Source organism: Orussus abietinus, unplaced genomic scaffold (genome assembly GCF_000612105.2).
Source record: "Orussus abietinus isolate OABI.00-Male unplaced genomic scaffold, Oabi_2.0 scaffold105, whole genome shotgun sequence".
Taxonomy (NCBI): domain Eukaryota; kingdom Metazoa; phylum Arthropoda; class Insecta; order Hymenoptera; family Orussidae; genus Orussus; species Orussus abietinus.
This window is the reverse complement of record NW_019394307.1, coordinates 297,803-321,371: the sequence shown is the minus strand read 5'-3', so window position 1 is coordinate 321,371 and position 23,569 is coordinate 297,803. Positions and strand designations below refer to the sequence as shown.

The following is a 23,569-nucleotide window of genomic DNA, read 5'->3' as shown; positions in this document are numbered from 1 at the left end:
TGATTATTTCATTTCATTTAACTTTAGAATGATTGAAAATAAATCTTCAATGAATTATCCTGCCACTAGAATATTTAAAATTTTCTGAAAAAAAGAAACCCATATATTTTGGATATTTTGGGGATTTTACAACCTGTTGTTACATTACGTTATTTTAGTAGTATTAACGATACGCTGTAATTAGATTTTGCGTGATAACTTCAGTGGAATTTTAACCGAAGTCGCGATCTTCTTATATTCCAAGTCAGAAATTACAGGCATGTCGAACAGAATATGAATTTCAAAAAAAGATCTAACATAACGTGGCTCAAGTAGCCTTGTAAAGAAGAGATGGATTTTTTCCAGTGTTTCTGTTTTAATGTTAAGACCAGCTCTTAATGGAAATCCACCTTTGGCTAACAAGAGTTCAGGTAAAAACCTTATTACCGTTTTAAAAAGGCAAATTCACGTTCCTTGCCCAATTCGCGTTGCTCGCCGCTTTTTCTGCGCATCGCAAAAGAGCAAAAAATGTACCGTTGAAGTCAATTATTGGCTGCGCTGATCGGCAGGCTGGTACACGGGTGGTTTTAAATCCTTAATTTTTTTCATCCGAATGATTTCTTGTCTTAAAGAAGTTTCTTCTTTTATTTTTGCAGGTTCGCGACCTAGTGGAGAGATGCACCTGTCCCACGCAATTCCCTATGATCAGGGTGTCGGAGGGCAAATATCGTATCGGCGACACAAAAGTGCTTATCTTCGTCAGGATCCTTAGGAGCCACGTTATGGTTAGGGTTGGAGGTGGATGGGATACCCTCAGCCATTACTTGGACAAACACGACCCTTGTCGATGCCGAACATGTAAGTTTCTACATTTAACTATTTATAATCCTATACTTATCTACCTCTTGTTAAGCCTAAAAGAGGATATATAATGAAATATTAAGGAAATGCAGAACATGATTAAACATAACATTTCATATTCAGAGGTTAAGGTGAAGTGAAAAACGTCGATTAACTTGATCAACGTTGATAATGAAGATTTTCCTAAATGCCTACGTTGCCGACGTTAGGTTTTATATCGACAGCTGTATCGAATTATATTGGGTAATGTACCAAATGGCATAATCCACCTGTCGTTTTCGTACAATAATTATAAAGAAATCAAAGTAAAACTCTAGAAATCCTCTGGATTCATGCTTTCTGGGGCCCTAATTGACTGCAGAGGGACCCCCTGCGCCATCTGTGATTTCCAGGTCAATTAAATTTTCACTCCGAGACCTCTTATTACCATCGTTTTGGCATAGAAGCGTATACAACACTTTTTTTGCCCTTATCCCGTTCAAATGTGAGTTTATCGACTATCAAAGTGTTCTAAATTGTCGTAAAATTGTCCTGACCCTTTCGATTCTCATATCAGAACCTTCGATAATTATATACTGATCGAAATATGAGAGCTCGACGCCATTTTGGTTCTGGTTTGGGCTGAGTTAAAAAATTTTTTTCAAACATCCAAATTTTGAATGTGTCAGGACAATTCTTAGATGATCAGGAGTGATGTGTCAAAGTTTCAGACAGTTTGTTCTAATACCCTTAAAAAAAAGTGTTGTATTCGAATCGACTGATTTGAAGGGTGTTTCACTTCACCTTAAGCTAGACTATCAAGAAACTCGTTTAAGCAGTCATGGATTTCTTATCGCGAAGAAATTTGGAAGTACTTCATGTGCTACAATTGTTTCATGATGTTACGATAGATACCTTAGCTTGTTGTCAGTCGGTAAATGACGTTGACATGACGTACTTCCATTACATTTTCCCTACTTGTTTCTGCATAAAATGCTTCTCTTTTTCACCTTATTCAATGACCAGGTTATTATCGTAATTTTTTGCCATTTTCGTAATTTTTAACTCTATAGCTCACCGCTCGACCATCTCCGCGAAGCTCATTCAGAAAGCTGGAGGGTCCTTCGACTTAGGAAGTGCACAGGTGCATTACGAACGGTAAGCGTTCTTTTAAGAGTAATAGATGATAATCCTATCACGCGAAAAGATCGATTTTCTGCAATTACCATTAGACTGTTAAATTATCCGGTTCCCCCGAGCGCGACATTTACTCTCGAGCCGAGATGGGCACAGCCGATGATCTTTAAGTTCAGCGAAATTATTTTTCCTTCATACTCATTTACCTTGAACTATCCTATAAAATGATTTATTTTCCTCGTCGTTATTGCCTTTTAACCCCCCGTTACCACACCTCGATCTTGCCTACGTGTTTCCCACACTGGAGTTTAGGAAACCCCAACCCATAATTTGTGAAAAAATAAAGGTATCGCAATGTTTTTCTTTAAACTATTATAAATTATCTCAAAATCACAATGCAAAACTGAACTTATCCAAGAACAAAGTAAATGTAGGAAAAGTTGTCTCGAATCCTAGTAGTACAATAATTTGAAACCGTTCACTGGAGTTTAAGGAATACCAGTGTGGCAACAGAGAGTTAAAAAAGATACAATTATACCATACTTTTCTGAGGCTAAACAAAATCGCCTACATTTGCAGACAATTAGACAAGTCCATTTGTGATTAAATATACAGTCCTTCGATCACTGACACCTCTCCCCATACGTCGTTTAACGTGTGCCTTACAATCCCGAAAACAAACTTAAACGTCATTTGAATTAACGGAACAGTCTTCATCAAGTACCCCAGTTTCCGTCCAAATAAACTCCACACAATTACAATAAACGCGCGTAGATACACCGGTTCCAGGAAGATCACCGAAGTTAAAAAACCTCGGACGCGGTTCCTCCTTGATGGGTGACCAACAATGAGGAGCATCGCGTAGTATTCGATAAAGACAAAAAAGACTTTTCTTGGCCCGTAGCAAAAAAGCTCCAAATCCAAAAACAAATACAAATACCATTACGCGTTTCCTAACAAAACGATCATCCTTTTTTCCTCCCTAGTTTTCGATTCCATTTAACCCTACTTTTGTACGAATGCATGACGAGTTGCACGATGAGAGAACCGCATCACGCCGCACAATGGCGAAAGTGACAAAAATGCTAGTCAAAACCTCAATAATGAAATTTGTATTTTGGGATTATGGATTTTCAGGTTCAGTAGAGAAGTCATTCGGACATGTATTTCTAAAAGCGCGGAAGCCTAATTGTTACGTACGGTTCTGTACGTGAATCTAAAATTGACATTCGAACGAATTACTGGCATCGGTATCTAAGAAGGAAAATTTGACCGAGTTTGAGTAAGGGTGATTTTTTTTAAATAAATGACCCTTTCCAATTCCGTTGTAATTTTGTAAGATATTGCCGAAAAATCGTAGGATATTTTATAACTTTTAAAGTTAATTTTATATCGGTTGAAAAGTTTTAAATATCGCGTAAAATTATTCCTCCATTCAAATGAGGTATTCTTACATTTTATTTTCAGTTACTGAAAAAGTTATGAATCTCGTGATATTCCGCAGTGTTCCAAACGAGAATTTTTAACTTATACTATTATTCGTTGAAATTCAAAAGAATTGGATGCTGATATATCTGCTGTTCTTGTTGTACGAGGAGATTAAAGTAACATATCTTCTTCCTGTACGTTATTTTCTTGCGCTTCTTATGTTTAACGCGTGTACAATTTTACATTTATCAGTGTAGTTTTAGAATTCAAAATGTGCGAAACAACTATTAAGCAATGAAATTAGAAAAAGTTAAAAAGACTTTAAACATGGATACATTTCGTTAGTGTCCTTCTTTGGCTCAATTTTCCTACCGATTGATGAAAAAATTTAAGATAAAACTGATGAAATATAATATTAACCCTTTCGTTACCTTGGACGAGATATCTCGCGACCCGATACTGGCCGATCAACGCTTTTGACGATAATCTAGCTTTCTAGCACCAATATTTTGACATTCTAGATGAATATACTTTATAACTAATTCTATCCGTATAGCTAAAAGGAAGAAATAAATACAGTTTTTATTAATTTAATGAAATTATTTTTATTTACTTTCTACGCGGTATAATTGAAAACATGGTTGGAAAATATTAGTGCTAGGAAGCTAGATTATCGTCAAAATCGTTAATCCGCTACTACCGGATCGCGAGATATCTCGTCAAAAGCGTTAATCGGCCAGTATCGGGTCGCGAGATATCTCGTCAAAAGCGTTAATCGGCCAGTATTGGGTCGCGAGATATCTCGTCCAAGGTAACGAAAGGGTTAAAATCCCAAAATTTGAGATTCAGGCAGACAAATAGTTTTGACCAGCTTGTTCATTTTCGTTACTGTGCGCCGAGTTGGAGACTCAAGTCGGAGATACACCCCGCGTACAACAAACCCACACAAACCCTCGTATTGCTGTTCCTGAGTCCCTCGTCGCTCTTCTCCCTAGATCACCTCCGAGGACCCGGCGCAGCTCGGCGTCCAGCGTAGGGTCCTGCGCGGGAGCGATGCAGGCCCTGAGCCAGCAGTCCCTGTCCCCGCAAGCTCCCAGGACCGTGTCGGCCAGCAGGTCGCGCTCCCCGACGCCCCATCGAGCCAATCGACACCTCGGTGAAGAGCTAAAGAAGCCGGCCAATCGGTCCCGCAGCCCAACCCCCCAGCGAAAATTCCTCGGGAGTCCCGTTCACCAGGCGGTGGACCACGGGAAGCAGAGGTCGAGGTCGCCGACTCCGAAGACCGGCCTGCGCTCCCAGAGTCCCACGCCCAGGGTCGAGGGTAGCAGGTCGACCTGCGCCAGTCCCCTCGAGCCGACTAGGAAGGTCTTCAACGAGGAGGTCCGACTCGCCAGACAGGACGGCCGCGCGCAGGTGCAACCTGGCAAACTCCTGGAGAACTCTCAGGTACGCTGGATTGACGGCGCCCACCGAAAGGGCGTTGCGATGCGTTACTTGCTCGTGCCGTGGGGATTTCACCTTAATTAACGGATGTCACGCCGCATTAACGCGCGTAATCATTTTCCGAGCCACGATTGAGTCTTCTTCGGTGAGCGGCAGAAATTGATCGCACCCGCTAGAGCGACGTGGCTGTACCCCGACGTTAGATTTCGACATTTCCAAGATTTCATGGGCTACCATTACCGTTTCATTGGCAATGGTAGTACCGTTAATATTGCTGTCGTAGAATAGTAAGGTCTTCTGCCGGCATAATGTGTGGTGTCAATGCCTGTCTAACCGTTAGAGGATAAAATGCGTACAATGGTTGTAGAGAATTGCAATCGTGACGTTGTCTCGTCTCTTGATGATGTGGATGGTAGTATACGTTTGTTGTCGATATTGGAACAAAAACGGCTCATTTTGCCACGTCGAAGAAGATTTAATACCTAATATTTAGATTTAGGTTATTAATACCGTTAATTCCCGCAACGGTGTCTATATTCATGTACGTCACTTATGGTTAGCAAAATTATTTCTGTATACCATACTCGCTGCTTCGTTATCGTTCTCTTCCATGTCGGAATAACTTCACCATATACAAATAGCAACGGAAAATAGGTTATACTTTTACGTTCAATCGTTACTACCCGTGCCGTCGTACGATCTCAAGTTCTGCCAGGGACCCGATTTTCAAGTACGTACGAATTTTGTTCGCATACGAATAGATACGCATGGAGAATTTCGCATTGTTGCGAAGTCACGTCATTGGTCAGCGTTTGAAAGTCGTATACGAAACTCAATTTCGCACGCGAAAGTTGATCGAGTGGACTCGAGAATCGGATCCCAGAACTAACGAGACGAAGTTCCGAATACGAATTCGCGACTCCTGAACCATATTTAAAGAGAACAAAACATATTACGTATTAGAAACGTTCGGTAAGAAATAGATTTTATGTTCGAACGTTCTCAATAAGCCTTTGCCATTCGCCTCCTCAGGATCCGAAACCGGAGGAGACGAAGTCGAAGGTGCCGCTTCCGGACGAGTTCACGAAGCGGTATGTCGTCGAGGGTGGTGTTGCCCGAAGGACCGTGGAGAGGGACGACACCCCGAAGTACGAGCCCGCGATTTACTCGTACAAGTGTCGCGAGGACTCCAACAGCCGCAGTCCGACTCCAAGCCCGCCGGCCATCAAGGAGGAAACGGCGGAGCACTTCGCGAAGGAGCCTTCCGGATACGCCAAGTCGCCCCACGGGGACGGTGAGCACTCCGACAACGGGAGTGAAGTTTCCGACGAGGGATATCGAAGCCTCGGAGCGGTTCAGCCGCCAACGGCGAACGGTTTGAGCACGCAGGGATCGCCTACGGTTGTCGAATGTCAAAGTGAGTACGACTTGGATTTCGCCGCGAATTTCCTTAGCGTAATGCCGAATCATGACTGGAAACCAAATGATTTCCCGGCATTTAACGGCGTTCACCACTAAAGTGGGGACGATGACTTCCACCGCTAGATGGCACTAGCATCGAATTCGGTGGGAGGTAACCGAAACGTACTTTCTCGCTCGGATGAGGGAGACGCGACGCATAATGGGCGGTGTTTAGCAACGGGCGAAAAATGTGTGCGTATTTTGCACGTATCGGACTCACACAACGGCTAGACGCCTCTGGATTAGGCGCAGAAACGTGTGTGACCCCCGGCCGCACGCACACGCCAGGTTGGACGCTCCGCCTAGAGTCGGTAACGGTTGCTAAGGAATGCCCAAATTCCTCTCGAGAAACTCGAAAATCCTGAAAAAGGTGCTCCACGGGGACCGATTTTGAGCGTATTTCTCAACCGATTGAGCTCAACGAGTGCTCGTTTTAAAGATAAAATGTTGACGTGTGTTTGTATGGGAGCTATTTTCGATCAAGCACCTCCTTCCTAGGTAAAAGGGCATTGAAATTATGTCGTTGCACTTTTTTATATGAAAATGACCACTTATCGAAAATCGCTCCCATATAAACACAGGTCAACGTTTCATCTTCGATATGAGCACTCGTTAAGCTCGATCGGTTTAGAAATATGTTCGGTATCGTTATCCCCGTGAGGCCCTGCAAAATCGCTGGAGTGGTGAGCGCCCTTAATACCGCGCTGATCTGTGACTGTGCATTCCGAGACCGAATGATGAACTGGTGGGATATTCGATCCGTAGATGAATGGTGGGTGTATAAACCTAACTTTGGAAATATTCTGTAATTTCCAAGTAATTGTAAGTGTAAGTGTAGGGGTAAGTGTCAGTAGGGAGAGGGGATCTGGATACGAATGGGACACAGGTTTGCCTCCTAGGCGAAATACCTAGGTGGAAAATAGGAAGTTGGTTTCATTAATTGAATCTCTGAATTAATCTGCTAAGATTGCCGGTTTTCTGTTGATCTTTTTATTTGTTATTATTTTGTTGATTAAGGGAGGTGAAAGACTGATATATAGGTTTTGGCAGTCTAGGGACGAGGGTGAGGGAGTAACGGCGGGGTAATTGCGTGTTTTGTCTCTCATTGTCTACGTCTCTTTATTATGGGGTAAAGGGATGCTTCGATATTTCCAGGGTAGGATGTTTCAAATCAGTCCTTTTTCGTTCTACACTTTGCAATAACGTGCTAAACATCATTTCTTACATTCGAATGGAGTTTGCGGAATTATTTAAGTTCTGATTCAGCTCCCATCCCTGAGTCGCACCCACGCAATCGTGTTACACACCAAAATTGGAGAGTCAACGTTACGATCGCTGCTACCATCGAAAACGATACGAAACCAGAGATACATGGTCATAAATATCATAAAATTGTAATGATTTGTTTCTTTTTTGCACGGTTTGCTCATCAATTTATTTTACGCCTTTAAGAAAGTTTCACATAATTTGGCAACATGAAATAGAAATTCTTGTCGATATTTTTAACGTTGCGCAAGTGGAATAAAACTCGACGACTTAGTAGCCTCGACACGTTCGACAAAACGGTTGTGACGTCCGTACTTAGACGATTTCAGAGTAATGCTCCACTCAAGTCGAATCACGAAATTCCATCGCAAACGTGCGAAACGAATGCAAAATACCTTGGAAGTCGGTATCTAATTCTCGCTAACTAAGTTTGTAAGTATGGAAACTGGATACGATTGTGACACACATATAATGAACGATATCTACTTTCCATATTTTCTAATTTGCAGGAGTAATTGTCCAAGAAGCTATTTCAAATTCATTTCAGAAAGCTGACTTTTAATGCGAATTCACTTTTCTGCAATTATCCGCATAAAGATGGTTACTAGATATCGCTAATTAGAGGTTACTTCTTTTAAAGCGCACCTAAGATCTTTTGGGCGCCTCCAAAAAACGAATAGATGATCGAGGGTAGACCAGATCTTTCCCATTCATTAATTCCCTTATTGTCACCTCTCTTCGTGTCTTATTCCAGTGTTTAGCATTTGCAAAAAATTTCAAAATTTCTTAGAAGTCGCGGAAAGAATGCAATTTATTCGTTTTTAACCACACCCATATCCATCCGTTGGAAAATGTAGAAACTTCGTGTACCAATTATTTAGTTTTCAATTGATATCCCTTGCAAGACGCGAATTTTAGAGGCCTGTTTCCTTCTGGCCATAACTCATAACCCGTCAGGTCTCGTTCGGTCGGCCGATCGCCTTTTATGCGACCTACGAACAATCGTGGTAATTGAATTCACCGAGTCTCTGCCGTTGCCTTTTCGCTTCCGTGAGAATGAACGGCCGTCTCGCATGCGGTTGCACAACTCTCTCGACGAGCAGTGCACATATTTTAACGAGACGCTCGCGAATCGCGATGATTAAGGTGAAATGAAACACCCTTCAAATCAGTCGATTTGAATACAACACTTTTTTTTTAAGGGTATTGGACCAAACTGTCCGAAACTTTGACACATGACTCATGATCATCTAAGAATTGTCCTGACACATTGAAGATTTGGATTTTTCTAAAGAATTTTTTAACTCAGCCCAGACCAGAACCAAAATGGCGTCGAGCTCTCATATTTCGATCGATATACTATTATCGAAGGCTCTGATATGAGAATCGAACGGGTCAGGACAATTTGACGACAATTTAGAACACTCTGGTAATCGATAAACTCGTATTTGAACGGGATAAAAGCAAAAAAAGTGTTGTATGCGCATCTATGCTAAAACGATGGGAATACGAGGTCTCGGGGTGAAAATTTAATTGACCTGGAAATCACAGATGGCGCAGGGAGTACCTCTAAAGTCAATTAAGGCCCCAGAAAGCATGAATCCAGAGGATTTCTGGAGTTTTACTTCGATTTCTTTATAATTATTGTACGAAAACGACAGGTGGAGTATGCGATTTTGTGCAATACCAAATATAATTCGACACAGCTGTCAGTATAAAAACCAACATCGGCAACGTAGGCATTTAGAAAAATCTTCTTTATCGACGTCGATCATGTTCCTCGGCGTCTTTCACTTCACCTTAAACGATTCGAAAAACTCGACATGGATTACGGAGAAGGTAAGAGGATTCGGTATTGCATGCGGATTTGCCGGAAACGCGATTTATTGGAAAGGAATTGCATCTTCCCCGGTGGGTAGTGGCCGATTAAAAAAATCGATACGGACATCTCGATAACGCGTGGTTCCCGCTGGGAAGAAAGTGCGAGCCAGGCTTCGGCGCGAAATATTTCGCATTCGCGACTATATACGGTGATTATAGCAATATAGGAACATCGAGGAGACGTCCACGAGACGTCTCGTCAAGTCATCGGAGTTAACGATCACCGATCCAACCACCACATTGGACGAGTGCACCGGAATCAGGCTATCGACCGAATCGAGAAACTTGCAGGCCTTTTGAGACGCGAGACTCCGGCGCGTGGACACCGGGGGAAAGCAAATTGCAATGACTACCTGTTTGTGATTAATCGTGGTATCGCAGGAAACAAAGTGCGTTACTGTGTCGCCGAACGAACGAGATCCTTTTTCGCGTTCGGGAAACGGAGCTCCGCTTGGTCTTCTTTTTGCCGGTGCCAAAGCAGGATGTGGACGAAAGCGAAAGCAAATCTGTAGAGTCACGAAAAAGAACAAATAAATGGAATAATTAGCGGAATTAACTGTTTGCGGACGAAATCATTCTACGAGCAGTTTTAAGCAAGAAAAGGTTATACCTTATGCGAATATATAGAATTGAAAATTAGACTTCACGCAGTTCTTTGCTCGTGCCGAGTCGATAAAGTAAATATCGGGTTTGACATAAAGTGGTTACGGCAAAAATTGGCTTGTAAAATGTATATTACAATTTATATTTAGAAAAAACGTTGGGGAAGATACCGTATCGTATGTAAGCACAAAAAAAATGTAATTATAAATGTGTAACGTATAGAAACGCAAATTGTGATACAGAAAGGATTCAAAATTCAGGGTCAATTGTTAAGGTGAAGTGAAACTCGTCGATAAAGAAGATTTTTCTAAATGCCTACGTTGCCGACGTTCGTTTTTATATTGACAGCTGTGTCGAATTGTATTAGGTATTGTACCAAACGGCATACACCACCTGTCGTTTTCGTACAATGATTATAAAGAAATCAAAATAAAACTCCAGAAATCCTCTGGATTCATGCTTTCTGGGGGCCTAATTGATCGCAGAGGGACCCCCTGCGCCATCTGTGATTCCCAGGTCAATTAAATTTTCACTCCGAGACCTCGTATTATCATCGTTTTAGCATACAAGCGCATACAACACTTTTTTTGCCCTTATCCCGTTCAAATGCAAGTTTATCGACTACCAGAGTGTTCTAAATTGTCGTAAAATTGTCCTGACCCTTTCGATTCTCATAACAGAGCCTTCGATAATTGTATATTGATCGAAATATCAGAGCTGGGTGCCATTTTGGTTTTGTTCTGGGTTGAGTTAAAAAATTTGTTAAAAAAATCCAAATTTTGAATATGTCAAGACAATTCTTAGATGACCAGGTGTAATGTGTCAAAGTTTCGGACAGTTTGGTCTAATACCCTTAAAAAAAAGTGTTGTATTCAAATCAACTGATTTCAAGGGGGTTTCACTTCACCTTAACCTCGTCGCGCCAGGTCAGTTACCAAGTGTCGTCCTTATTTTCGATCGTCGACCTCTTTATCTATTTGCGTACTATTTACTTATGTCAGACTTAGGTTCGACTGTGAAATTCCTGTGAGATTTTCCTGACGATTCTAAATATAACCATTTTCTTTGCTACGGTTCCATTGCTTACCTACTCGCTCGTCTGGTTCCGTCTCGCCCTCTGGGAGTCTCGGAAAAAAAGTAGGAAAAAGAAATGTCGTTAGGAAGGAGTCGGGAAGTTCGCCGAAGAAAGAGGAAGGGAGGTTACGGTGGTTCCGGATGCGAGGGAAGTCTTCGAGTACGTAGGTCGTGCGGTAGTACAGGAATGCAGTCGCCTGGAGGAAAAAGGGTCGTTTGTCTCGTTGTCGCCAGTCGCGTCATTGTCCGCCTTGAAATTATTTCCTACGGCGGCAAATTCAGCTGAAGCGCTGTTTTCCGAATTTCCGCTTACGCGATTCTTTCTTTATTATGTTCTTTTTAAAACCATTTCTTTCAACTCGGGGCACCCACTTTGTGCATTTCATTAAACGCCCATAATGAACGTAGAGACAGCCCGACAACACGACATTTGTTTCCTTAAGGGGTTACACCACTTTGACCCACCCAAAAATTACGGTTTTTCAAGAACTTTGTTTTTAGAATTAAAACGTTTTTATCCAAATTAAAGTACAGTAAGGGATTATACTACTATTAAACAACAAAATATTTTTTTTGTATTTTTTTATTTACAAAAATGGCGGCTTGAAAGACGATTTACTGGAGCGCTGCGAAAATCGATGATCGTGCGGTGGGCATGATAGTCCAGGTTTAAGCTAGATCAATGAACGAAAAAGAATTAGTTTCTGTAGCCCAAAAGCTAGCGAAATACGTAGCCGTTTTCAAATATATGCATTTTTCACAAAATGGCATCGATTTGGAAGGAAAGATATGTATTTTGCCCTAAATTTCGTTAATTAATGTTGCATAAAAAATGCGAATATCAATACATTGAAAAAACCATACATATTTCGCTAGATTAACTTATCACGAATAAAATAAAAAAGGCTCAAGACGATTGATTGAAAATTGGCGGAGCTAGAGTGCCCACCAATTATTAAAATGCAGTTTTAAGAAAAACGCGTAAACATTTTTTTGATTTTTCAAAATTTCAAAGTGGTATAACCCCTTAAGGTGATATGAAAAGATCATTCTATATACATAAAACGTGAAAATATTTATAAAACTTTTCTCCAAACTGGGTGCACCAAATAATTTGAAATTACGATACGTGATTAGGTAGGCCTTAAGGAAGAACGTGGTGCTCGTGAAATATCATTTTTCAAACAAAATTATTTAGCCTAAACTAGAACCACGATTACATTTTTTCTTTGTGAAAAATGAAATTTCACGAGCATCGCGTTCTTCCTTATGGCCTCCATAATCACGTGCTGAAGTTTCAAATTATTTAATGCACTCAGTTTGGAGAAAAGTTTTATAAATATTTTCACGTTTCATGTATATAAAATGACCCTTTCATTTCACCTTAACTAAACCTGTATACATATCTTGACGTATAAACTTACATATTAACGGTATAACTTTTTAAATCGATTTTTTATCTTTTAACTGGGTTTTCTCTTTTGTAGAATTGTTATTCTTAACTCAGGATCCTAATATCTAGCCCGAATTGCTCGGCAAATATCGCGGTTTGTATTATCGTGCTTCTGTGTTCGTCCTCAAATGTATTCCTCAAATACTTATTATAATTTCATTCAACGTCGAGAGACGGACCACGCGTCCACTTGGTATTCAAATGTCAATCCCCTCGCGTTCTGTACGACTTCTTGTTTGTATTACCTCGTGGAAGATCCACAATCACAAAACACACGGTTCTCGAGAGTCACCGACAACGTACGACGATGTAAAGTACACAAGACACCCGCGATCCAGGGATTCTCGAAAGAAATGTCGCTGACCGAAAAAGCGACGAACGTCTCGACGCCAATGACCTAGCAAACAAAACTCAAAATAGCTTCCAATGTCTATTTCGAATGTCCAATTCAATTATACCAATGTCTAATAAAAGCGAAACAAAAATAAGATTATCTAAAGAGGCGAACAAAGAGGCGGAACATTTAAGATTTCACGAAAACGTAGTAGGTTTAACCCTATTACGATAAACTATATTAAAGATAATTGACCATTCGTAGAAAAAAACGAACGAAACAATTAGACCATAGCATAGTTTAGTTATCTAGGGTTAACGAGTAAGTGCGCAATGAATTAAAATGCAGAATGTGAATGCTGCATTTTCGTTTAAAATGCATATTAATCATTGAGTACTTGCTTGGTTATTAATGAGATTATCTTTCAAGCGTTGACTTAAGTTGAAGTGAAACACGTTGAGGAACTTGGTCGACGTCGATAAAGAAGATTTTTCTAAATGCCTACGTTGTCGACGTTCGTTTTTATATTGACAGCTGTGTCGAATTATATTAGGTATTGTACCAAATGGCATACTCCACCTGTCGTTTTCGTACAATAATTATAAAGAAATCGATGTAAAACTCCAGAAATCCTCTGGATTTATGCTTTCTGGGATCCTAATTGACTGCAGAGGGACTTCCTGCGCCATCTGTGATTTCCAGGTTAATTAAATCTTCACTCCGAAACCTCGTATTACCGTCGTTTTGGCATACAAGCGCATACAACACTTTTTTAGCCTTTATTCCGTTCAAATGCGAGTTTATCGATTACTAGAGTGTTCTAAATTATCGTAAAATTGTCCTGAACCTTTCGATTCTCATGACAGAACCTTCGATAATTGTATATCGATCGAAATATAAGAACTCGACACCATTTTGGTTCTGATCTGGGCTGAGTTAAAAAAATTTTTTGAAAAATCCAAATTTTTATGTGTCAGGACGATTCTTAGATGATCAGAAGTGATGTGTCAAAGTTTCGGACAGTTTGATCTAATACCATTAAAAAAAAGTGTTGTATTCAAATCGACTGATTTGTAGAGTGTTTCACTTCACCTTAAGAATTATTACTCCAAGAAATTCATCGGTACATCGGTCGCAGGGTTCTTTTATACTTTCTCTGAATAATAACTTTAGCTCACTTACTTTATTAATGAAACAAAGAAACAGTAGCGAGCAAGATGTTTGGTCTTACGAAACCCTTAAGTCATGTTACAATCACTTTCATATATTATGCATTTTCATATAGTTATTGAGTTCGAAATTTTTTTATTTTTTTTTCTAATAATTAACCACGCCAAAGCCAACGAGCCTCATTTTAGATAATGTCATCCGAATGTATCGTGATGCAATAGATGTTATACCTGATTTTACTCTTACGTATCACAGAGATTTATGAAATACATGTTACATAACACATTAAACTACTCCAAATGTTCCTCGCCGACTTTGAACCCTCATTTATTGTGTAATATGACATTCGTATGCAAAACAAGCACCTTCACGTCCAAGAAAAATAAATGTCTAAAATTTAGATCCCCCTGCAATATTTATACTACAGTTTTAACAAAATCGGGAAACAATACTCCGAATAATTCCCTTGGAAAAGACATATCGAGTGAGTCCGTAATGTGGCGTTCGTCATTTCGTGGCATATATTTTTATCTCTCACTCGGTACCAATTATCAGTTACTTCGTTAGTTATTACTAAACTGTCTGACATTTCCTCTTAACACACGTGCACCCATGCGTACCTGCCGTGCATTTCATGCATTACGCAACATCCGCAGTCGAGTGCCGGAACGGTGCCCGAATTTCACTTTTTCGACACCGATCGATCAATTAAATGAATGAAATTTAATGAGTCCGCGTCGCGGTAAGACAGGATAATTCTGAACAAAAGATTTCGAAATCGCGTATCCTTCGTGCATTTTATTTTCCTAAACGGAGAATGGCGTTACCGAAATTCGGAGACGAGAGCGTCGGACGAATTTCTCCTCTCGACTTTTAAGGCGCAGCGTGTAATCAAATAAATCGTATAAAACTGAAATTCGATAATCGGCACTTTCGGACCCGTCAAGTTATTTAATGGCCACGGAATAAAGTGTCGTGTCGCATGGTCGACTCCCACATAGATTACGCCATGAAGCCCTCGAAGACGAAGTCGAGGAGGTCCCACGCCTAACTACTGGTTAACGTGGTCGAAGACTTCGCCGTTATAAGATCAAGCGAGGTTAATAAGGTTTACCTTTTGTATGGAAGATAGGCTCTTCACGATACCGATCACAGTTTTCTAGGGATGTATATCATTTCGCGTTTGCGCGAATTCGGAACAAAATCTGACTGTTGGTCCTACGTGCCTTGTTCCCCGATACCGATTGTTTGATAAATCAAATAAATTCTTGAATACAAAACTAGGGAATACATTGAACGAACCGCTACTCTACGTCCACGTTAAAGCATCAAGTAAATAAAATATACTCTATACTTATTTGAGATCAAAAAGTAGATTGATCCGTCTCTTCGGGTTCAAAACGCAAACGGCTTCGAATAACGATCGGCCCATTGCTGCACTTAAAACATGTACGTGCATTCTATTATTCCGTTACAGCACTATAAATAATTACTTGCACATAGGATGCCACGTTTGCTCCCTTACTTTCGTCCTGCTTTCTTTTCTAAATAATATAAACCGTCTAAGATTTTTCTTCTCACCCTTTGCCACTTTCGATGCAACTTAAAAGGGGTGTTGTACGTCTTCTAACCTCGGTCAATACTTTGCACCAACAAAGTGATTAGGTTACGAATCGGAACCTCGGTTGTAATCGTGGAGCTATGTTGTGATTCCGGTGATCGTAACTGGATCCCGCAACTTGGAGCTTCCGTCAAAGAGTTCAGAGAAGCATCGATAGAGGGGGCCCCCCCTGATCGAGGATGTCGCGGCGGTCGAGCCGCGGGGACCAAAGGTCAACTTGCCCCGCTGCTTTGGACCACCCTGTAGGCCATTAATATTCAAAGTACACGAGAGGCACGTATGAAACTGAGAAGAGAGGCAGGCTTGACATTTAAGCGAGCGACTCGGCCACGAGAGATCGCTCGGAGCGTGGGCGACCAGCAGCAACCTGTCCCCCTTCCGAGGAATCGCCGTAGCTTTTGATCGGCAATAATGATCGCTGGATCGCCGCCCGTTCGCGAATCAGCCGCGAGAAACGCCGCGGAAGCGCTTCTTCGGTCCCAGATCCGCGGAAATCATCAGCAATATTTTCCAGAAACTACAAGACTTCTCTTTTTCGCTCCTCTTTTTGGATGGGATAACTCCGTCCACTAGGCTCAAAATTCGGTGAGGTATAACAAAGGTAGAATCGTAGTTCTGGTTATCGTTAAGGTGAAGTGGAACCCCCTTCAAATCAGTCAATTCGAATACAATTTTTTACGGGTATTAGACCAAACTGTCCGAAACTTTGACACATCACTCCTGATCATCTAAGAATTGTCCTGACACATTCAAAATTTGGATTTCAGGAAAAAATGGTTTAACTTAGCCCAGACCAGAACCAAAATGGCATGGAGCTCTCATATTTCGATCGATATACAATTATCGAAGGCTCTGATATGAGAAACGAAAGGGTCGGGACAATATTACGACAATTTAGAACACTCTAGTAATCGATAAACTCGCATTTGAACAGGATAAACGCAAAAAAGGTGTTTTATGTTCTTTCATGCTAAAACGATGGGAATACGAGGTCTCGGAGCGAAAATTTAATTGACCTGGAAATCATAGATGGCGCAGGGGGTCCCTCTGCAGTTAATTAAGGCCCCAGAAAGCATGAATCCAGAGGATTTCTGGAGTTTTACTTCGATTTCTTGATATTTATTGTACGAAAACGATAGGTGGAGTATGCCATTTGGTACAATACTCAATATAATTCGATACAGCTGTCAATATAAAAACGGACGTTGGCAACGTAGGTATTTAGAAAAATCTTCTTTATCGACGTCGATCAAGTTCCTCGATGTGTTTCACTTCACCTTAAAGGGTTACATTATTATATTGCCTGATTTCGTTGTTTGACGTGCCATTGACCGCGAGGAATCCCTGAAGATCAGAACGGCCCTTATTAGGGGTTTCTGCCGCTTCCTTGATTCACTGCGTAGATACTCCTTTTTGGTTTTTTCCTCAAGGTCGCGATTTATCCGCCTGAGGTTTTTTTCTCCGTGTTGATTGCTTACTGGTGATTTCTGAACTAAGTGTGCGTACACCGTGGTGGGCGATGTAGCTATCCGCTGTTTTTAAAGTCCGCCAACCGCACGGAATCGCTGAACTCCGAAACGTTCCTTATTTGGGGTTCCTTCGCTTTCTTGGTCACCCTGACGGTCTTGCAGGGTCGTTGGCACTTTTCTTCTTGCTCTTCGAAGTGACCCAGCCTTCGCACAGGGTCGCAATCCATCCAGTCTCGACTGGAAAATGATTTTTTCTTTGTCGTTAGGCCATTGACCCTCAGGGATCGATGAATCGTATCCAAGGACTATAACGTTGAAATTATCTCGCTTGAAAGTACACTGCCAGGAAGCCGATATCAATCCTTCATTGAATCACCTATATTATTATTAAAAATGTCAGTTTCAGTCAAACTACATTTAACAATATTTTTCTCCGTTATGGGGAAGTTAGGCTGATCTACATCAACTCTCAAAACAATCAACAATAAGCAACTCCGTCATGAAATTAGTTCACAAGTTAGGGTGCCGTAGATCTTGACTACCCGCTCTTTAGTGGTGAAAGCTGTGGATACTTTTCGTACCATTAGGTATATGTACTTATGGTCACGATTTTGTTGATCGAGTAGAAAACATTTTATGTCAACTGGGCACAACCGATCAGCGAATGTACGTATATATCATGTGCTGTTCTTGAGAAGAACTGCGGCTTTCGAAGGTCCGTTGATCGCTGGACATCCCTCAACCCATGGATCGGCGCGTATTCGATGTTTCATCTCGCTTCTTTGGTCAACGCAATGATCTTACACCGTTCCACCAGTTTCAGCGTGGATACTCTTTCTCTCGTCCTTCGAGATGACCCGCTCTTCGGCCAGGGTCACGACCCGTTCGATCGAGTCGCAATCTCCGGATCTTTGGCGGGGTTTTGTCTCGTTCTCTCCTTCGAAGGAAGCCGGTCCAACGATTCCCTTCATCTTTACTCTCTTTGCGCCTGAAACGAGGTCGCTCCAGTGAAATCCTTGTCTCCGGAGCGAGTACCTCGTTGACCAATCTTTGCGACTCGAGTAGCCTCCATGTAGTATGACCCGAGTGCTTCGGTACGCACGCTAAGCTATTATCCACGTGTCATTTATTTACATCGTCTAGATATTTAAGTTGGTACAGATCAGATTCTATAGAAAACAAATTTTGAGACGCCGAAGAGTTTCATCATTTTGCCAATGCCAAATCGATTTAATACCAAAAGTCGATACTTGCTTTATATTAATTTACCCGCTCTGTAATTAGGATGAGAAAATACAATAAACACATGATTTGCCAGGCCTAATTAGAGTTACTATAAACGTACGGAAGGTATAATAATGTCGTTGCTACTAGCATTAGTTAGTGATTATTTTTCGAAATTGTTATCAATGCTTGGGCCTGTTCTGGTAATGATTGCACTTATGTTGGTTATGAATGGCCCGCTTTCATTTGCTTCAAATTTTGGCAAGTCGAGTCCTCCACATAATCAGCGACAGGTGTCATTTCGCTAGAGGCTGGATATCAAGAGTTTAAAAATTCGGTCCGTTCAGGGTGCATTGACTTCCCACGCGCCGATCGCAGAAAAAGAAAGAGGGACCAATGATTTTGACCGACGCGGTGTTCGGGACGAATTTGGCGAACGCTCCCGAGTAAATTTCGACCAGTGACCAATGCGTGGTCAGGACCTGGACCCGACTCTGCCGTGGGCGTCCCCGCCTTCGATCTATCGCGTTGGTCGGGTAGATTTTTTCACCGCCGCTCCCGTTTTGTTTCAGAGCAACCCACGAGGGAGCCCGAGAGATCCTGCGTGGAGACCGAGAGCATCGAAACAGGCCTACGGAAGACAAGGATTGGTCCAGGAAGTCCACTGAGGGCATCGCCGTCAAGGAGCGTGGCCTCGTCTTCCGGAGATCGCACCCCAAGGGCTGGATCCATCGTCCGCGAGAGCAGCAACCTGTCCAGGGCTTCGTCGGGCAGCAGAACCCCTAGAGAGGGCAATTCCAGTCCAGAAAGTAGCCCCATGAAACGCGGAGCGGCAAGGTCTAGCCTCAGGAAACCTCCAACGGGCAGCTTGAGCAAAGCTTCCGGTGTCCCCAGGTCTACAGCTAGGAGTCCACCGGGCCAAACCGGCAACAATACCTGGAACGGTCGACAGGCCAGGCAGAGACCCAGTCTGCAGGCGGATACATTTGTCAACCCATCGGCGGGTCCAACACCGATATCTACCTCCGTGGGGTTCTCCAGACGCAGTCCAGCGAGACAGAGCTTACCCAAACCGGCCGTGAACGGAGGACCCCAGTACGATAGAAACGGGCGCAGGATAAAGCCCGTAAGTTCGGTCTCGCTTCAGTCATCGCCCACCAAGGTGGCCAATCCGTTGCTCGAGCAGATTCTTCAGAAGGTTGGTCATCTCCAGGACGACAAGGAAGTCGTGCAGAAGTTGCAAGATCTGTTGAAGGACTATCAGGACCATACAGGGGGTGCCAGAAGCGAGAGCGATGCCACTTTGGAGTTCACTAAGGCATGGGTGGATGGCAATGGAACGGTGGTGCTACCCCAGGATACTCAGGTCGTCGCCAGTCCTAGGAAAGATCCCAAGCCGGCTTCCGAGAGAGGAGGGTTTTCTAGAATACCAGCACCTGTTTACAAAAGGCCTATGTCCGTAGCTTCGGACAGCATGTAGAAATTGGACTTCCACCGGGAAGGCGTTAATGTCGATTCGAGCGCATTTTTAGGGTGGGCGTTAGGAGTGTTCCCGACGGTGGTTTGTCTCCTGACCATAACGAGCTAATTTCGCAAGACTCGCTATATTTTTCTTTGCGAATGCTTTGGCACAAGAGGAACCCATTCGAGCTGCAGGACTTCTAATGGTTAGCTTCAGCTGGGACTTGGATGTGCATAAATCAACGGCTTAAAGTTTACCGAGCCAATTGAGCAAAGTCCACGAAGGCCCGTTACGAACGAAGTGACCCGCTGTAACGGAAATGGTTTCATGATAATACTCTTAGCTTGGACTTCGCTTCGATCACGGCTCGTTGAGTCTGGGATAATGATCGATTTTCCGTTTTAGTTAACGCAGTCCGGGCGCTAGAATCTGTCGAGGCGTTATCGGAGGCACAGATAAGCTATCGGGAACGAAAGCTCGAGAGTACGGAGAAAATTGAGTTCGAAGTTCGGTAGCCTTATATCAATTTTTATCCTCGATTTATCTTCAGACGTTCAAACGAGACATTTTAATGCCAATAGAGTAATTATAAGAGATTATTTTGTTTGAAATTGATGTTATATGTTCTTAGACGGACGAGGAGATCACGATCATTCTTAAGATGGTACTCCAAAATGGCGTCCCCGGCTACCGTTCTCCGAATCATGCTTCTCCTTCAGGGCATTAAAAATACCTAGATGCTTAGATTATGCCCAGGAACGGATCCCTAAATTTATCTCCTAAACGAAAGGGCTTTCCAGTATATGAAGATCTGTAGTTTCAAATTTTTAAGTAAAGCGAGATCTTCACGAATGAGTCACCAGGATGAACGCACCTCTATGTTAGTCTCTAAAAGCGTTCATGGTGGTGATTCGTCGTGGTCGTAAAGGGAATAGTTTCGCAAATTTCTCTGAATTATTTTTTTCATTATGCTTCGGCAAAATGTGCTTGTGAAGCTGTTAAAAGTTAATGAAAAATGGAGAAAAGCGAAGGAAGGAGGGGATCGAGGAGCAAATGAACAGAAGAAGTTCACCCTGAAGATCGGCTTCTAACTAGTCGGTAAATTTATGGGATTCTAGGCGTACCACGGGCGTTTTGCGTTAATCACTTCCCAATCGATTTGCTTCCCGTAAGTTAATAGCACACTGGTTAACGTGTATCAAGGGAGCGAACAACGAAGGAAAGGGAGCGAAAGAGAGCGAAGGGAAGCGGGAAGAAGAGGAACGGAGACGGAGAGGAGGTGTACCCAAGATGGTAGATAATATTAGTCGTGAGCTTGTTCGACGTCACGAAGGATCTTTTATTCGCACGTTCACTCTGTGTCGCCCGTGTCTTTCGTGACGATCGATTCAAATCGATCGACTTGCCCCTCTTCCTGTCTTTCGCTATGTCTCTTTTTCTCTTTCTCGCACACACCTGCTCTTTCTCTTCATCTCACGCCTCGGGCCGTTAAGAATCGCACACAGTAGCACCGGCCGAGGCAATTGTCTCCACGGTTGGGCAATACCAGAAAATGATCAAAAGTTATTTTTTTAAAAAAAGGTTTCCCTCGTACTTTTTACGAATTTATATTCAGGGTGAAGCGGAAAATATTATTCATTTAAGTGGCACTTTTTTTCGACGTTTAAACTCGATATTCGGAACGAAAGATGTCGACTTAAAGTGTCAGAATAAAATTATATTTTCTCATGTCTCGTAATATTTAATTCGAAATATAATTTTTAAACTCCCGTATAATATTTACTGCCCTTTTTACCGAAGAGGCAGTTTATTTGACCGTCCTTATGAAAACTGTAGAATTTATTAGACGATTGGTTAAATAAGTTAGTACACAAAATGCCTGACGTTTGCTCATGAAATTCTATCGTATTATTAAAAAAAAGAACGTAGACTTCCAAACCGTAATTTATCGGTAGTCTTTGGATTTATATCGATATGCTGTAGAATTTTTTTACGAGTTAAAATTGTATGCCCTGTTAAATCCATGCTTGTTTCTTCTACAGTATTAGCTATTCACGATGAATAATCATGGAGTCACCCAGAACAAACTACCGACCGATTCACCCTGGTACATTGGGAAAGTAATTACCAACATACCCTTTATTTCGTTATTCGTTATCGCAAGGTCTTGCCCAACCCCGACCGTCACTCGGTCCCTGCACCCGGACGACGATTGTATTAAGAAATTATTTATTTATATAGTCTATTCGGTTGTATTTATTGAAGACGATTTATTTACGTGTTGCCGAAGCTGCCCCAACCTGCCGGATCTCAACGGCAGGACCGGCGAGGGAACTTGTAGGCAGAAACGGGTGGACGTCGTCGAGGGCGAATCACGTACGAGGACGAAGCGTACGGAGCATCGGACTCTATCCTCTCAACAGACTGCATAGATAGCGTGTGTCGGATCTTAAACGTCATTCCAATATTTAAACGTTTTTTATACCAAAAGTGACCGTAGACCATTTTTGTACCAAGTGTCTTAGCAGAGAGCCGGCGAAGAGGGGTACGGCCTTCGTCGGGTCAAGGCTGTCTCATCCAAGCCAAGGCGTTATTTTAGTGACCGAAACGAGAGGAGAGCTAGTTGACGAGAGGTTGAGTGGGAGCAAGGAGGACCGAGAGAACGCTACGAGATGAATTTTAAAGCGAGGAACCTGACATATTTTTTAGAATAACGTGTACGGTAAGCGATTTACTAATAGTGAGGAGTCGAGTCGTACCGCTCCAATCACTATGTCGGCGCTCGGCGGTGATTCGAGGAAATCCCTCAGACGTTTTTTTATTTCCGTGAAAAGTAAGGACTTAAATCCCCTGGGTATTTTATTTCCCTTACTTCATCGACGTTCGTTTGAAGCGCTCAATGATGTGAAGTTCTGTCGACCGTCGACGTGAAATCGATCATTTTGAATACGACTTGACTTATGGAATCGCCCGAAACGTAACTCAATTCGATGCAGTGCTCTTACGACGTTTATTATCTGATCACTCTTTGAATATTTTCTTTCCGCACTTGAAAATTTTCCTTACCTTCATTGTTGATATTTATGCATTTTTGGATGAGAGTTTGAGATTCCGGTAACAGTTTCTTTGTCCTTTTTTCTCATTGATACGATAGAGTGGCGTTTGAGTTTCGGGCGCGTTCCACATGCCTAAGCTTTATAACCCTGACTCCCAATCACACGGTCTCTTATTATGTTTATAAATAATATTAATTATTGTAGTACCAGTACTATAATTGCATTATTATCGCGCCGGCGACGACGCCGGCGATGGTTATTATATTATTATACACAATGTTGCCTGCGTTACGTTATTATTTTACAAACAAGGACGAGCTGTAAATGAGAAAAATTTCGTAAGAAACAATAAAGAAAAAATTTCACCAAATTATTAGTCTCTATTTGCTTTCGGCAGACTCGGCCCGATGTAAGTAACCCTTTACATTATCGTTTAATACTTTCCGTCCTTCAATGTCTTACCGTTTTCACATCTTACTCCATATTTTAATAAGTACGGTTCGTACGTATTATCACGTATCGTTCATTATTGATTGAATAGTTTAAGACTGTGGATAATTTAGGAACAAAAAATGGATCAGTAATTCCATTCATTCTTAACCAAATTATGACGAACGTTTAATAAGAATTTTGTAATCATTTATTTTTCTGAAAGAAAGAATAATGTC

The 23,569-nt window shown here is 41.9% G+C and overlaps 1 protein-coding gene across 1 annotated transcript; it reads left to right on the top strand.

Moving 5' to 3' along the window:
- The first annotated feature begins 331 nt into the window (after positions 1-331).
- Positions 332-23,569, top strand: LOC105696096 (GAS2-like protein pickled eggs). Its single transcript, XM_023431712.1, has 6 exons — positions 332-410; positions 636-837; positions 1,893-1,977; positions 4,380-4,830; positions 5,860-6,244; positions 18,956-23,569. Exons 1-6 carry the CDS (start codon positions 378-380, stop codon positions 19,861-19,863), a joined length of 2,064 nt encoding a protein of 687 aa, XP_023287480.1. The 5' UTR covers positions 332-377; the 3' UTR covers positions 19,864-23,569.